This window comes from Empidonax traillii, unplaced genomic scaffold (assembly GCF_003031625.1).
Source record: "Empidonax traillii isolate 1590-97213 ecotype Southwest subspecies unplaced genomic scaffold, ASM303162v1 scaffold315:size618497, whole genome shotgun sequence".
Classification (NCBI taxonomy): Eukaryota; Metazoa; Chordata; class Aves; order Passeriformes; family Tyrannidae; genus Empidonax; species Empidonax traillii.
Genome location: NW_020955508.1, coordinates 62,163 through 77,630, shown reverse-complemented (window position 1 = coordinate 77,630; position 15,468 = coordinate 62,163). Strand labels below are relative to the sequence as shown.

General features: G+C 34.1%; 1 protein-coding gene across 1 annotated transcript in view; it reads right to left on the bottom strand.

Annotated features, from left to right (window-relative positions):
• The window catches only part of ATP8A1 (ATPase phospholipid transporting 8A1), a gene marked incomplete at its 5' end in the record, with an annotated part of 104,817 nt that overhangs the window by 29,083 nt on the left and 60,266 nt on the right, over positions 1 to 15,468 (bottom strand). The window contains 5 exons of the mRNA XM_027891280.1: positions 1,392 to 1,470; positions 3,944 to 4,066; positions 4,190 to 4,264; positions 10,255 to 10,365; positions 10,470 to 10,653. Of these exons, the coding sequence (XP_027747081.1) occupies positions 1,392 to 1,470; positions 3,944 to 4,066; positions 4,190 to 4,264; positions 10,255 to 10,365; positions 10,470 to 10,653 (572 nt within the window). The remainder of the gene's footprint in view (positions 1 to 1,391; positions 1,471 to 3,943; positions 4,067 to 4,189; positions 4,265 to 10,254; positions 10,366 to 10,469; positions 10,654 to 15,468) is intronic.

The following is a 15,468-nucleotide window of genomic DNA, read 5'->3' as shown; positions in this document are numbered from 1 at the left end:
GAAAGCTGAGCTATCCCTCATTCTTCCCATTCCTCCTTTCACGTTTCAGGATCCTCCTGCACCTCTTCTTTGCTAAGAGAAGGTGGAGACCGATACCTGTTCTCAGAAGTTCCTGTCTCTGGTACTCATCAGCTCCTCCCTATGAAACTAATAGCACTATTTCATTTTTCTCTTTACACACACAGACATCAGATTTAATTAACAGTAGCTTTCACTCTGCACTCGTATCCCTTTCATATAAAACTCTGTGCACCAGCTGGACCCATGCCAGGTACTGATTATACCACCTCGCCACATACTCAACTCCCCAAGTCTCAATTCTGCTCCCTTATTCACCTTTCCTTTCTCTAGGAATGAAAGGGGAAGGAAGGCAGATGGCAATTTGTTCAGACTTGAAGAGGCCCCTTGCCAGCAGGTAGGTTCTTGCCCAGGGTTTGTGGGCTGAGAAGGTCTGTGCTACACGGCTCTCCCAAGTGCTTCTGCAAGAATCTCAGCTTTGACAATCACACATGAACTCTATTCTGCATCACTATATATATATATATATATATCTCACTAAAAACTTCTCCATCCTGTAATGCACAAATCTCTTTCATGGATTGGCTACAGCTTTAAACAGGGATTTTGGTTTGGATTTGAGATTATAGTTTTAGAATATGCACTGACATTTTGGGACCTCATTCCTTCTGGGCTGTCTAAACCTCACTGTGATATGAGTAGCCTTTCAGACAAAACAGACCGCCATATACCTCAATTTACCAGTAGGAGTCTTCTGAGTGTAAAATACTCTGCAAGAAGTTTTTCCCTTAGCCTTTTCAGGCCACAAAAAGCTGTGATGGTCTCACTATCTAATCTCAACAGTTCCAAAATGTCCATGAGAACATTTCTGCCCCCTATGCCATGGCAGACTGCATGGCTGTATCACTGAAACCAAGCAGTCTAACTTCAGAAAAGCTGCAAGGTGCACACTAGCAGATTAATATGCCCTGGAAGTAACAGGAGAGAAACTATACAAAACACCACTAAAAGCTGACAAAATGTAAGAGGCAATACAAGGGATTGTAGAGAGTTAGGATCTCATAGGTATTTAACAGGGTAGCCCATATAAAAATTAGCCTGCTTAAATAGCAATCTCTTTTTCTCAATCTTATTTCAGTTCACATTAATCCTACTTAGATAGCTAAATGTATATATACATAATATTACTCCTACTTATAAACAGACTTTAAATAAAACATTTAAAATACACACCTGGTCTAGTTCTAGAAATGATATCTTGAAATTTAATCACACTGAACTGTTAGTATTTATAAAGCTTCCCTTAGAAAAAAGATAATATTTAGAATTTTGTACTTTTCAATATTTATATTTTTATTTTTCATAATACTTACCATGCTGGAGGGCTTTTAGTGGAAACCAGAACAGAATGAATGAGTGGAAGAGGCCATTTAAACAATGAACCCAGAAAACCTAAGAAACAGAAAACAGAAAATCCATGAGAACCATTTGCAATAAACTAGCTCTGTGAACCCTGACCTTTCTTTTTAGCTGTGTGTTAGATTCACAAAATGTGTTTCTGTCAGGCCACCACTGTGAAGTAATATAACTGACAGGCACTTTCTGGCTCTTAGCTCTTCATGGGTCATTTGTTTATTTTTATGCTTTGAAAAAAGTGTGCATTATCTCCTCCTTTTAATTTCAAATCAGAAGGGAAATTAAAATATAAACATATGGGAATATCATCAGAAAAATGAAACGAAACCAGACAACTGGAACAATTGCTACATTCTATGTAGGGAATTAAAAAGGACTACAGTTTTTATAATTTGCAGTCTGTGTAAGAATAAATTTAGTTGGTAGAAAAATCAAAACCTCTTCTACATATGCCTACCTATATATCCCCACAAAAGAATTAAAAAAGGACAAATAAAACTATCTTCCTTAAACATCTCCTTACGTGCTTCATTCTTGAAGACTGTAATTTGATCTTATTAAAATTCCTTTAATGTCTTGTTAAATAATCAAAATTTTACTTTCAAACTGATTTTCATTTGTAAAAGATTTCTTCTGCAAAGAACTGTATTAAGGTTAAGGATAAACAGTCTATTGATGCTTTCCATAATATATTATATAGTGACATAAAATGACTTAATAAAAAATATATAACTCATTTCCTTCAGTATAGCAATCCTTTTTTTTCCACTAATAAGGGCTTTTGACTACTATGGCTGTTATTGTAACTAGCTGTTGTGTATTTTGAGTGTTAAGGTGTTCAAACTACTGAAATTAAGTTGCCTGTCTCACATTTTCCACAACCTCTCAAAGTCTTTTGTTAGATTATACAACTACACCAGGTTGCATGATCCAATTGACACTGCAATACTTTGCAAATTTAACTTGTGCTACTCATTAACCTTTGTCTCTCCTCGTTGCTATGTCATTACCAGAAGTTTTTATTTGACAGAAAGCACAGGTGGGTGCAAGAAAAATTAGTTCTACTTTTCCATTTTCCTGACCACTTCTTTTTGTCACATGCTAATCCTTTAACCTCTGTCATGACCTCATAACCTTTGATCCCTTTTACCATAACAAATATCTGCATCAACATTCAAGGCAGTAAAATCTTTAACACCAACTATTCAACTTATATAGGTGGGAATTTTGTAGCCGGCAAGTTTGTAGACGTTTACTCAAAGCAAGTGTTGTATGGGAACAGCCACAGAATTTCCAATGAAGTCAACACTACATCTGTGTAATAACAGAAATATTAAAGACTTATTTTAAAACAGAAAACTCCAACAGTTCTAACTCATGACTAACACTATTTATTAAATCTATCACAACACAAAAATGTCTGTATTAATGGGACCACAAAAGTGTCATATTTGTAAAGCATTCACAGTGATACAAGAGACTATGTTCCCTAGTCTCCCTACAGCTTTCAAGTTTGTTTTTGTAGGTGAAGGGATGAAGTGAGGAAGAAGGAGAGGAATCTTATCTGCTTCAGTGAAGAAAGGCAGTTTACACAAATAATTCTATGTATATTGGGATAACTCCAGTTATACAGCACAAGTGGCATAGATGTAAGAGCTAAGCAAGCTAAGGATGGTGTATCAGCTCTGCACAGCTACTACAGACCAGCACATCTAGACATTGTTAATTCAATGACATATTGAAAATGTCCCTAAGTTCAACATAAAATGACATTAACTTGAAATGCCATAATTATATTTACAAAAAATAAAATCAGAAGGAGCTCTTACAAACATCAAATACTCGTGAAAATACAGATTCAGAAGCAAGTTTAATTTAGTTTATAAAAGATTATTTATGGACAATGTTGAAGAAATTTTGTGTATTTTATGCATTAAAGAGTCCTACATTCTTTTACTGCTTCTTGTGCTAGTCTCTATAAGATGAATGTCACCCATTTCCCACCAAAAATAGCCTGATTCCTTTTGATCCACCCTGACACATTCTTGACTCCAAGTATTATTTTCCGAAAACTCAAAATTAAACCATAAAATCACAACTCCAAATTGACAAAGAATAATACCATGTCCCTCCCTCTACAAATCTAATGACAGTTCTTATTGTCCTCAGCAACACTTCTCCACAGGCTTCAGTAATCCATTTCCATATAACAGTACAAATACATACAGCCAAGCGACAGTGAGGTCTAATCACTTCTGCCTATAGAAGACAGCTTTATTACCAGCAGAGAAAAACATATCAGGGCTGAAAAAAGTAAAGAGCTTGTTGTCCATTTCCATACTTGCTAAAAATGGTTTGCATGATTCACAGACAAGTGGACATGTGGAAATAGTAGTATTAAAAATCCCCATCATTTTTAATTATGAGCAGCATAGAACAAAAAGGATAAATATATTTAATTCCTATGATTTTTTGCTTTATTATAATTTGATTTTTTTAAAAAATCTACCTTAGTATTAAAGTCCAGTGCATTTTGGGAAGTCTTGTATAACTCTGGATATTTCAGCATATTCTCCTTTCGGCAGGATCTCTCAAATATTCCAAGAGTTAGTGGAGGCATTGCTGTAAACATCTAGTAGACGGATTAAAAAAAATAAAATGGGAAAACTTTAGAGGCAAAGAGTTTGCTTAAAGATTGCTTAGTCAAGAAACTTTCATGGTTAAAAATAACAAAAAGCCATGCATATCATCTTACCACATTGTAAAGACCTATACACCATCTTTCGAAAAGAATTTGTCCAGAAAAGCCATTGACAAATGCAAACCAGATCTGAAAAAGATCAGAATCATGTATTAACTCAAATGTCTTGCAAGGTATGATAAATAGATTTGTCCTCAGTTTTGCAAAAATGGGGTACCTTTAGAACACATTTAAAATATAGTTGAAAATGTTTTGGTTTAAACCCATATAAAAAAAATCAGTAATAAAACTAACTTGCAATCAAGAACAGATAATAGGCAATCTAGTCATATATGTGACTAATTCCATGTAAATATGAAAAAAAAGGAGGTTCATTCAGAACATTCAGAAGAAATGTCAGGTTCTTTAAGTATTTGAGTGATTTAAGCTCACTTAACTCTTAATGAAATTAAAATTCTGAGAAATATGAGGTTGTGGAGGGGGGAGCCTACAGATTAGTGGTCATCTTCTCTTTTTTAACTTAAAATTCCTAAGTAATAGAAGTCATAGATCAAGAAGCTGCTGTTTGGAACTGACAACTGTACCAATATTCCTTAGTCACGAGAGGATGAGACTTTACCAGAGCACTAAATCAAGCACTATTATTTAGTTTAACAAGCACTAAGTCAACTACAGGGTACTTTCGAGAGGCAATTGGGTATCCATTTATTGCATAATTTTTATCACTTTTTGCTAAAAGGTTGAAAGTAATCAAATTTAATTTGAAAGGCATGACAATATATTTTCTAATGCTTTTCAGCATAGCACGCAGCACATCTGCTTTCTCCTACTTCTTCATGCTTGTACTAGTTCAATGACAATGAACTAGTACATTCATCAGCATGCCTGATGAACCTTTATTAACAAGTTACACTGAAACTATTGTCTAGGAAAAACATAAGTTCTCAGGTGACAAAAGTTAAAATCATCTAAACAGCACTCTACTCAATTTAAGACTCACATTTTTCAAGGGAATTTTTAGATGCTGCTTTCATACAGTTCACATTTCATTTTACTTCATTATGGAACCATGAGTTGCTACAATCAATACATATGTTTATCAATATGTACCTAGGCTGGCTCCAGGTGAATGGATTTTATGACCAAACTCAGATTATTTTTTTTTTTTTTTTAGTCATATGGTGGAGTGTCTGAACATGTTTGTGACTACTTCGAGATGGAAAACTCCCTAAAATCAACAACTATTAACACTAAAAATAGAAGGTAAAATCCAGCCAAAATTGCTATTTGTTCAACTGCTAAGTGAAAAATTAATAGATTTCTTTTTTTTTGTGATCAGTTATTGGAACACGATTGAATGCAAAGTCATGAATTTTAGAGGCTGCAATACTGACGCAGAGAATACCCTGAATTTTCTAAGTCTTATAAGGCTATATTTGCTTACTTTGGTCGATTAACAGTAACAATTACTATTTTCTAGCCTTTCAGATTATACACTGAAAATACAATGGAATTACTTCATTTCAGTTGAATCAGATTTTTATCAGCTCTTGTGTATTTTGATTTTTGACCTGAAAAACAGGAATTGTGATTTAATTGTGATGAATTTAGCAGACATTTGGTGGCAGCAGTTTCTCAGTAGTTGAGTGTAAGAGGGCGAGTGCATAATCAGTTGTTTATTACGGACACTCATCAACACAATTTTTCAGATGCTTTTTTTCTCTTTTTTTGTATGAAATACTGGAGTAAATTTTAGAATTCTTAATTTGAAAGGGTTAGGGTGGTGGAAACTGGCAATTTTAATAGAGAATATATGACTTGGTAGCTGGGCATAAATTTGCATACATCTCATTGCTGGTAATTTCAGACAGAGTTTAACAAAAGTATTACTCTCTAGGAAGAAGATAAAAGATCACAAGTAGACATATACTTGATGCTTAATAACCAAGGAGTATATGGAAAGAACATTAACTTTCTATTGTGATTTAACTAGTAGGCAAATTTTATAAAACTCTAATTTTAAATTAAAGGCCTAAATACATATAACTGAATCTATTCCACATGGTGACTGTTCTTACACAGGTAACTGATGCTAAGCAACACCTGAAAATGTTTTGAAGTGACTTTTTAAAGAAATGCAAGTATTTAAGATAAAATTTTAATTTACAATAAAATGTCATATATGAAGTCGCTACCAAGCCTCTTCAGAAATGCTATGCATAATTTTATTCCTTAAAAACCATGTTGCTTTCAGCTTATTTTGTACAGAATTTAAGTGAAAATTTTCAAGATATCTAAACTGAAAATAGTTTTACTGTAGAATAGTTATGAAATCCTTAAAGGCATAATATTAGCTTTCTGAAATTTTAGCATTTACTTTCTTCCAAGGAAAGCATGTAAGTTATAGACATTTTAGTTCAGTTTAGAGTAATAAGGGATTGGAATGTATCTTGGTCAGAGGTCTAGATGCAAACCAAGCAGACATGAAATTTGGTAGCACCTCTAGGTTCTCAAGCTGTTACTGCCTCTATCAAAATAAGTCAGTGAAGAAGAAATCTTTTAATGTGGCTAAGACTAGTGCCCTCTAGTAGGTAAATCCTTGTATTTCTAAGTTTTCAAAGCATACGATGCAAAAATGTGGGCATGAGCACAATCACTTTCTGCTCTCTGTGTTTCAAACTGAACTTGGTGCAGTTTGTATACATTAAGTACGAAGTGGCTATCGAACAACAGCACCTGAACTCTGCAGCTCAGGAGCACTGTGAGTATACTCAGAAAGCCTGCTTGTATCTGGGGTTATGCATGATAAGGGTCTCAGTATGATCATGGGCATTCATCTGATATGCCAGACAAAGGAAATCAGGAACCAAATGGTAAATTCCATTTATGCACATGAGCAGCAGAAAGTGAGTAAACTCAGCAGTGGGATTAAAAGTGCTTGGGAGAAAAGAAATAAACCCCTCCCATCAACCAAAGTTTGTGGAACAAAAAAAGCCATTACAGATATAATTAGTTAGTATATTGATTTGTTTACATCGTATGACTTAAATTGCTACTAGCAGCCACTTTAGAGATCTGTGAATGAACTTTAAATCTGAACTCCACACATCTCTTTCTTCTGTTTGTCTTGGTCTTTTAACCTTTTATTTGAATTTTCCCCTACATGGAACATGAATGACTTATGTAGATCTTCAAAATTATTATTTTTAAAAATGTAAACCTTTTTTATTTAATATGAACCAGTTAGTTTGTATTATTACTAGTCATTACTAATTAGCAGAATGGAAAGTAGGAATAGGAAAATTTCGTCCTGCTGATGTTGAAGGGTGATTTGCATAAATTCTCAAATGAGTAGTTTAAAAGAGGTATGCAGTAATGGTAATTATAAAACCAAAACCAACCTACAGAGAAGGTTTTAATCACTACATCAATCTCTAACCCAATTATCACTATAAGATAATGACAATCCCTTCAAAATAAGTATGAGGCTCTGCATAGGCTTATCCTAGGTGAGTGTGATGCTCTGTACAGGCTTATTAATGCCCATTAGTGGCCTTTTAGAAATTCAGAGTTTTCACTTGTAATTTATACTTGATACTTGAGAATATAGCCTCCAAAGTCATTGGGACTAGTCCATACAAAAGATGAGGCCCATATTTAAATGGCTATTGCATCAAGACACAGAGTAAAAGAAAATAATTATACCCCACTTTTAGTTTGTTATGTAGAGGAGTTTAAATGTCAATACGCCCTAATCACTGTTTCTGGGTATTACTATAGAACTTTACTGTTTTCTGAACAAAGAAACCAATGACATTAATTTCATATCAGCTCATGAATGCCTAGAATAAAGGCTGTATTTTAGATTAAATGGAATATTTTACATTACTAGCTTGATTAGTACTGAGAAAACATTTAAACATGTAATATGCATCTATTAAATAAAGGTAGGTATTTTTAGTTATTGTCAGCTAATAGAAGGAACCTTGTTTAAAACAACTATCAGACATGCCTTTCACAGTACTATTTTCTAAACTCCAAGACAGAGGAGGCGTGGCCACAAAAGCCTCACAGACGTTTTCCTGATGTAGCATTTCTGCATATTAAGCAGCAGCTTACAAATACTCATTGAGCTTTCTGCTCCCACGCCTGATCTGTACAAAAAAACTGAAAAGAGCGCCTCAAGACTGGCAGTTGTCCTTTCTGGAGACATTCAATGATGAATTTCTGCCCATTCACTCACAGTATTGACAGGAGCTATTAACATCTCTGAAAGTTTTCTGAGCTCACAAACGTTGGGTATACAGGAATTCAAGTAGAAGTCATCTTGTCTTCCAGAGAAGGTGTACATGGCAAATGCTTGCATGCTTTATATATAAAAGGGTCATAACCCATATCAAAATTATCGCTTTGCCCTTCCATCCTCTCCTGAGGCAGAGACTACCTGTTCCAGTCTTTTGTATTTTTAGACTGTGATCTCTGTACCTTGCATTTAACTTTCTTTCTCAAAGAATACAAATAATGGGATACTTATATCTGATTTAAGTTATAAATTTACAATGTGTTTGCAGGTGACAACGGCAGAAAGCTAAGAAAAATAACTTAGTGCATTCTGAAGACTGCTTTGTATTTTTCTATAAGCACAAAATATATATTAATACTTTTTTTCCCAATATTTCTAGAATTACTGGCAATCAGTACTTCTGGAAGTCTGATCATGTAAGTAGATATTCATCTTTTGAAATACAGGATCTAAAGTCTGCCATCACTTCTAAAGCAAAAAAGGATATTTAGTGAATTTGCTTTTTTATAGCTTCTAAACAGCTACAAACTTGCTGCCACTTAGATTGAAATCTATTTGCATCGATAACACAATAAGGACAAAAAAGAGAAAAACTTAGAAAATGTAAAAGTATGGTAAGAAAAATGCACTCTTTTGGCTACAACACTTCTACATAAAAAGGCAACTGAAGTATTTAAAGGTATTACAACAGTGTAAGGTCACATACATAAGTATCAAAATTGGAAATATTAATATAACATTTGCATCAGATCTAACAAAAATAAGGCATTTTCTTTCAGTAAAACCAAACACTTACTCTGCAAGTTTAGGATACTAATTTGAAAATACATGAAAAAAACTACCAAAGTTTTACAAATATCTGTTAACCCTGTTAATATAAAAATACACAAGACTAACCTACAAAACTTATTTTGTGATCAAGCTTTGCAAAAAATTAATTTTTCCCCCACATTTTTAACCCAAAGTATCATTGGATATATAAAGTTTGAATCAATTATAAACACAATTGCTCGATACATATTTGGTTGTAGGAAAGCTAGCAGCTGTTGAAAGAAAATTAAGGGAGAGGAAGGAAGAAATTTAAAAATAACTTTAAAAATCCATTCAAAATTTTAAGGTTGCCATTTGGTCATGAAGATGATGAAAACTATAGCTATACATGCTGTTTTAACCACACCTACTAGTAAACATACACTTAAATACAACACAGTCCTCTTATTCACAAGATTCCAGCCTCCTTAAAATCTCAGGTGAAAAAGTATAGGTCAGCTACTTTCAGGAGAACATTCCTGTTCACTAACTAGGGCCTAAGGAGGCACGGTTACCCCATCAGCAAGGGAAAGGTTCGCAATAGCGTAACTAAACATCTATGTACAAACCCTGGATGCTGCTCTGAACAGCAACAGCCCTAAGTTTTAACAGTGACCTTAACAAGGGCTTCTGATTGTAAACTGGACAGTTATTGACACCAGCTCAGGGAGCTTAAGCACATACATATCTTGATATATTTAAGATGACTTGTAAGTGTATTCCCTAATTATGGTAATCACGTTACAGGTACAGAATTTTAATAAACTAGCAATACTATGTAACAAAAACATTCAGTGCTAATATTTATTATGCATTTTAAAAACAATCAGGGTTTTCAAAGTAAAATAAATCATTAATATTAATCAGTTTATTAAAAAGAAATGTTCAGTACTAGTAGTTTATTGACAGTTAAAATGCTTCCTCAAAACCATTTATAATAATCAAAACCTCAAAATATTAAAGTTCTTACTTTCAAAAAGTAACACTTAAGGTACTGTAAAATTACCTCAATAATATAAAGGACAATATTTTTGTAGAAACAATACAAGATGCATTTAGCTACTCTGTTATAATTCCAGGCTCCATGAACCAACAGCAAGTTCTTCAAATACTTGAACTGCAAAAAAACAGAAAAATGAATATGCAATCAAAACATGCATACACCAATATTAATCTGATATTAAAATACTTCATGTAGTACTTCGCAATGTAATGACTTACCTGAGCAATTGAGTAGTCTGAAGAATTAGCAGCCTGTAGACCTTCATTCCCACTAATACCAACACCAACATGTGCTGTTTGTATCATACTAACATCATTTGCTCCATCACCAATCGCTAGAGTTACTACCTTAACTTGTTTTTTAACCATTTCTACAACTTCAGATTTTTGAAGTGGTGATACCCTAAGGGGTAATGCAAAGAAACAGGTTTAATAAAGGATTTGCAAATGAATGCACTTTCACAACATACTTTATATTCTATGAAAAGGTAATAAAAATAGGCCAATTAACATCCTGGTCAGAGACCTGGTCTTGTTGTTGCCCTTCAGGCTATATGCTAAAAGCACATTCCCAGCAAAATTCACAGAAAACTTGGATTTGTTGAAGCAAGATGTTAACAGCACTGAAGATACAAGAGTCAAACAGCAATGGGCCCCTAAAACACAGTAATGGAAGGAACTGCAGATGCTGCCACTACCAGTATTAACTTACAACAATTACAGATTTTGAACTCATTTTATTAATATACTTTTTATTTTCCTCTCTGTTTAAGTACAGATTTTATACACAAACAACAAGATATTTAAGAGGCAGATGTCAAAGCAAACAGTCACAGAGTGGACTGCCACTAGCTTAACACGGCCTACATTGATACATTAGAGGGAGTAACTGAACATTGAATCTTGATCCCCTACTTAATTTATCTGCTGGTAATTTCTCCCATGTTCTTTTCAGGACTGTTCTAATTATCTGTCATTGTGAGAATGCCTGTCCACAGTTGGGAGAAATTATTCCAAGGATGACAGCTCCATTGATGAAACTGTATCAGTTCTGCCCACATCCACCATTGTATGTGTCCCATGTGTATCTTCCATTTTGTATTGTAAAAGTTCGACTTTTAAAGTTCATACTCTCGTATGAATTCAGTCCTTGCAGTATTTGAGACATCATAACTGAAAATAATGTACAGAAGTTATGTGGTAGTATTTCTACTGTATTTCACAGGATGGGGAAAGCAACAAGTAAACCTTAAGCAGTGTGGCAATCCACTATCATGCATCCTGGCACCGGAGTCAAGGATAAAACCCTACCCCTCTTGTTTCATGGTACAAACAGAAACAAGATGAAATGCAAAAAGGTCCATGAGTCCGTCTCCCAAACAACCACTGTTCATTGCTGCCTACAAAGAGAGCAATTCGGGTACCAAAGCATGACTCCTGTGTAGAGAGGATTATATACTAATACTGAAAACTGGGGTAAAATCATGTATTTATAGGTAATTTTCTACAAGTCTTCTACATGCTCACTTAAGGCAATAAGCCTCGTGAGACCATAAGCTTCTGGAACTTGGCAGTTCAGGTTGTGAAAGATTTCTCCAGCATTTACAAAATTTCAGGGTTAATGCTCATAGGTAGGAATACTCATAACCTGGACTTAACTCTTCAGATCAAAAAATGAAATAAACCCACAGAAATATAAAAGAAATTAAGAATATAAGTTTAGGGCAACAAATTTGCAAAGGAAAAAAAATCACAAACCAGCAATTACTTCTAAATAATTGCTGCTCACTGAGACACTGCCAGGCAACAGGGCCTATGGCGTTCATGAGTACAGTTCTCACCTGAACCAAGACTGGTGTATGGCACTCACAAGCTCAGTTACAAAAAGAAATGCTACCACCACACAGTAAAAATTCTGCTGTATTGTGGCATCTGTGCAATGCTGAGGTTGCTTCTGCAAGCTGTGGGTCCCAAAGGCTGCATTCACGTAAGCACGTAAATACTGGAAGGACTTGAGAAAAATTATACTGTTATATTATTAATGAGATTCCTGATGGGCAAGTTGTTTTCTAGTTTAAGGAACTATAGTTCAAAGAATTCTATCAAATCCAGTAAGTGTATGTGGCAAAAAATACTGCCCTATTTATATTGATTGATTTTTAAGATCACAAAACCAGTGCTAATGAGGGCAATAATAAAAACAGGCCACCTTGTGGAAGCAATTTTTCTTTGACTATATACATTAGTCAGATTACTTTTCAGTACATGGCATAATAAAATGTTCCTGCCTACCCAGTGATGTCTGGCATTACAGCTAAGGCTGAATGATTTGCCTGTCTTGACACTGGACAGACTGACGTTACAGGTTACAATGCATTGCTCTGAATTTGGACCAAAATTTTGATCCTTGACTCAGTTTAAGAGGAAATGGTTTCTTTTTCCATTGGTTGCAAAAAATTCCTCATCACACTTCTTCCCCTTTAAGAAATCCCCAGAAACAGAACAAAACTGTCATCTCTTTTCAAATAAACAAGAAAGAGATATTCAATTCTCCACATTCAATGCTAAGTTTTTACAGTTAAAGAACACTGAAGCACCAATTACATTCTTTCCATTAAGCACGTAGATACTAAAAACAATGCTTGGCCATCACTTTATCCAGCTATCTGTAGTAAACTGTATCACAGCTACCAAAAGCACAAACAAGCAATTATATGATTGCTGAAACTAATGGCCATACCAGCTACCTTCCATTCAGTATAAATATGAATGAAATTAGAAAATGATTAGAAAACAATTTAAAGAAACAGAGATAACTAAATCATGACAGGCAAGCTATAAACACTAAAAATGGAAACAAAGTTTTTTCCTAAAATTGACAGCTGAAGCTTGTGACCAATTGCACTGTGTTCACTGAAAAAGTAAATGCAGCAGAGCAAGAAAAAGTTCAGAAAAAAAACCCAAATCTTTGACATCACACTGCTGTTATCTATAGATCCAGAGCTACAAAGATTTGTGAAAAGCTAAGCAATAAGGGTAAAAGTAGGAACAGTATTTGAAAAATTTTGATGAATGTGTCCTTTAGAAATGCAAATTACACCAAACCAACATTAATTTCCAACGAAAGGAATGCCCTTTCCCACTAATATGAAGGTTATTTGTTAGTCATCTAAGGTTAAACATGATTATTCTGAAACATAGCTTAGAACTGTAGGAGAAAACCAAGGTTTTCTAGACATGCTTTTTATGTTCTGATACACATATTTATTCATGTAACATTTATGAGGAATTAAGTTTGGTCTAAATCAATAAATTATAGTAACAATCACAACTCTTACTCATTAAAAGATACAACATTTCTGAAACACTGACTAAGAAGCTGAAAGAGGACTCCATGTTGAGGAAAGTATTAAAGAGAACTGTTTCAAAACATCATATTTTAAACAGAAATTGTTAAAAATTGTAAAAAAAAAAAAAAAAAAAAGAAAAAAATTGAAAGCCCATGATCTGTCTTCCTGTGTATATTTCATTCAGAGATGTGCAACTTTTGAAATGAAAGCATATTATCTTTTCTGTAAATTCATTAATATTCCTTTTTGTTTTGTAGAATGAGATCTTATGTATGCATCATAATCACACAATTTCACTATGTATCATACTTTCAATGGTACCATTTCATGACTTCTGTTCACTTTATCAAGGTATTCTTTTTACTATGGAACAGACTGATAATTGATTCAGTTTCAGTGTCACAGAAGAAATATGAAGGAATAGTATAAGGTCCATAGCTCACTTGGAAAAGAAAAAAAAAAGAATCTGTTTTCCATTTTTCTCAGCAAATGTCAGTATTGTTCATTTTACATACCCTATAAAGTTCTAGGAAGTAAAAAAACTATCTTTCAAGAACTAGATTAAACCTCAACATTAGATTAACTGAGTTTCCAGTATAGGGGTACAGTAAGTGGTTGCCTCTCTTTCTTAAACCATTGTGCTGAACACTGAGCCTGTGTTATAAAGAGAAACTGAATTGGTACCTAGGTACCTAGGCTTGTCTTTGCTCATATATGATACTCTGACTAGTACTGGTTTCCAGGAAGATTCTTGTAGCTCTTCTGATTTTCCTCTCCGTTTGCCAGAGGACAGCTTCTCATGGTTCACACTTGGGTGTTGATCCCTCAGCAATCCTACTCTGTGCCAGTTCACTAAAATTCTTAGGTTTTAAGTGCAATGAATCAGAAAAAAATGTTGCATAAAATTTAATTATCTGACTTTCCAAAGGCAAAAAAAAAAAAAAAAAGCATCCTTCAAATTAAAGGTAGCTGTGTGATTACAATACTCGGTGGCCAGCACAACACAAGCTATCAGACTTCTGAAAAAGCTACTTGGGATGACTACAGCCTCACGGAGAATCTGGGATGAAAGCTTCTGGTCAAGAGCCCTTCTGAAAAATTCTGTGGTTCGAGTACATGAAAAAAAATTTTCTAAGATCTTTTGCCACATGTTTTACTTGAACACTGCTGTTGAGAATTGTATCAAGAATTGCTACAGCCAATTTCTACAGAAGATTCCTGAGTACTTCTTTTTCATCTTTTCAACTTTAAAGGAACAGTGACTTATTTCCCTTTCAGACAATGTTATAGGGGCAATTGGAAGATGGCACTCTCATTGCCTTGAGTTCATGGTAAAACCAGTAAAACATATTTTTCGTTCATTTTGCTCAATCTTAGTTGTACATTTTTTTCTGCAGAATAATCCGTTTAACGTTCTTCTTACACATATTATTCTGAAACTAACTTGGAATTAAGTTAGTCAAAGTCTTTAAGCCAAACATCTGCTTGGAATTGCATACAGCTTTTTTTGAAAAGAAATGTCAACTGAATATTTGTCAGCCTCATCTGTGTTACCAATGGATCTTACCAACGGAAGATCCATAAGTAATAAATGCTTCTTAATAACTGAATACAGTCTGAAAATTTAAAGGAAAGTGATGTAATACGTAATTCTAGAACCAAGGAGAGGTTAAGATACTTACTGCCTTTATATGGAGGAAGAAAAGGCCAACATTTTTGTTTAGTCAGGATGATATATATAGTTTTTTAAGGGATTTACCTTACTTAAAAATTGCCAGTTTTTAGCTCTTTATTTTCAAGGTCCAAGGAAATGAAGTTTTTGTCAGAAAAGATAAAGCATTTAACAGAATAAATATTTTGACAAAATT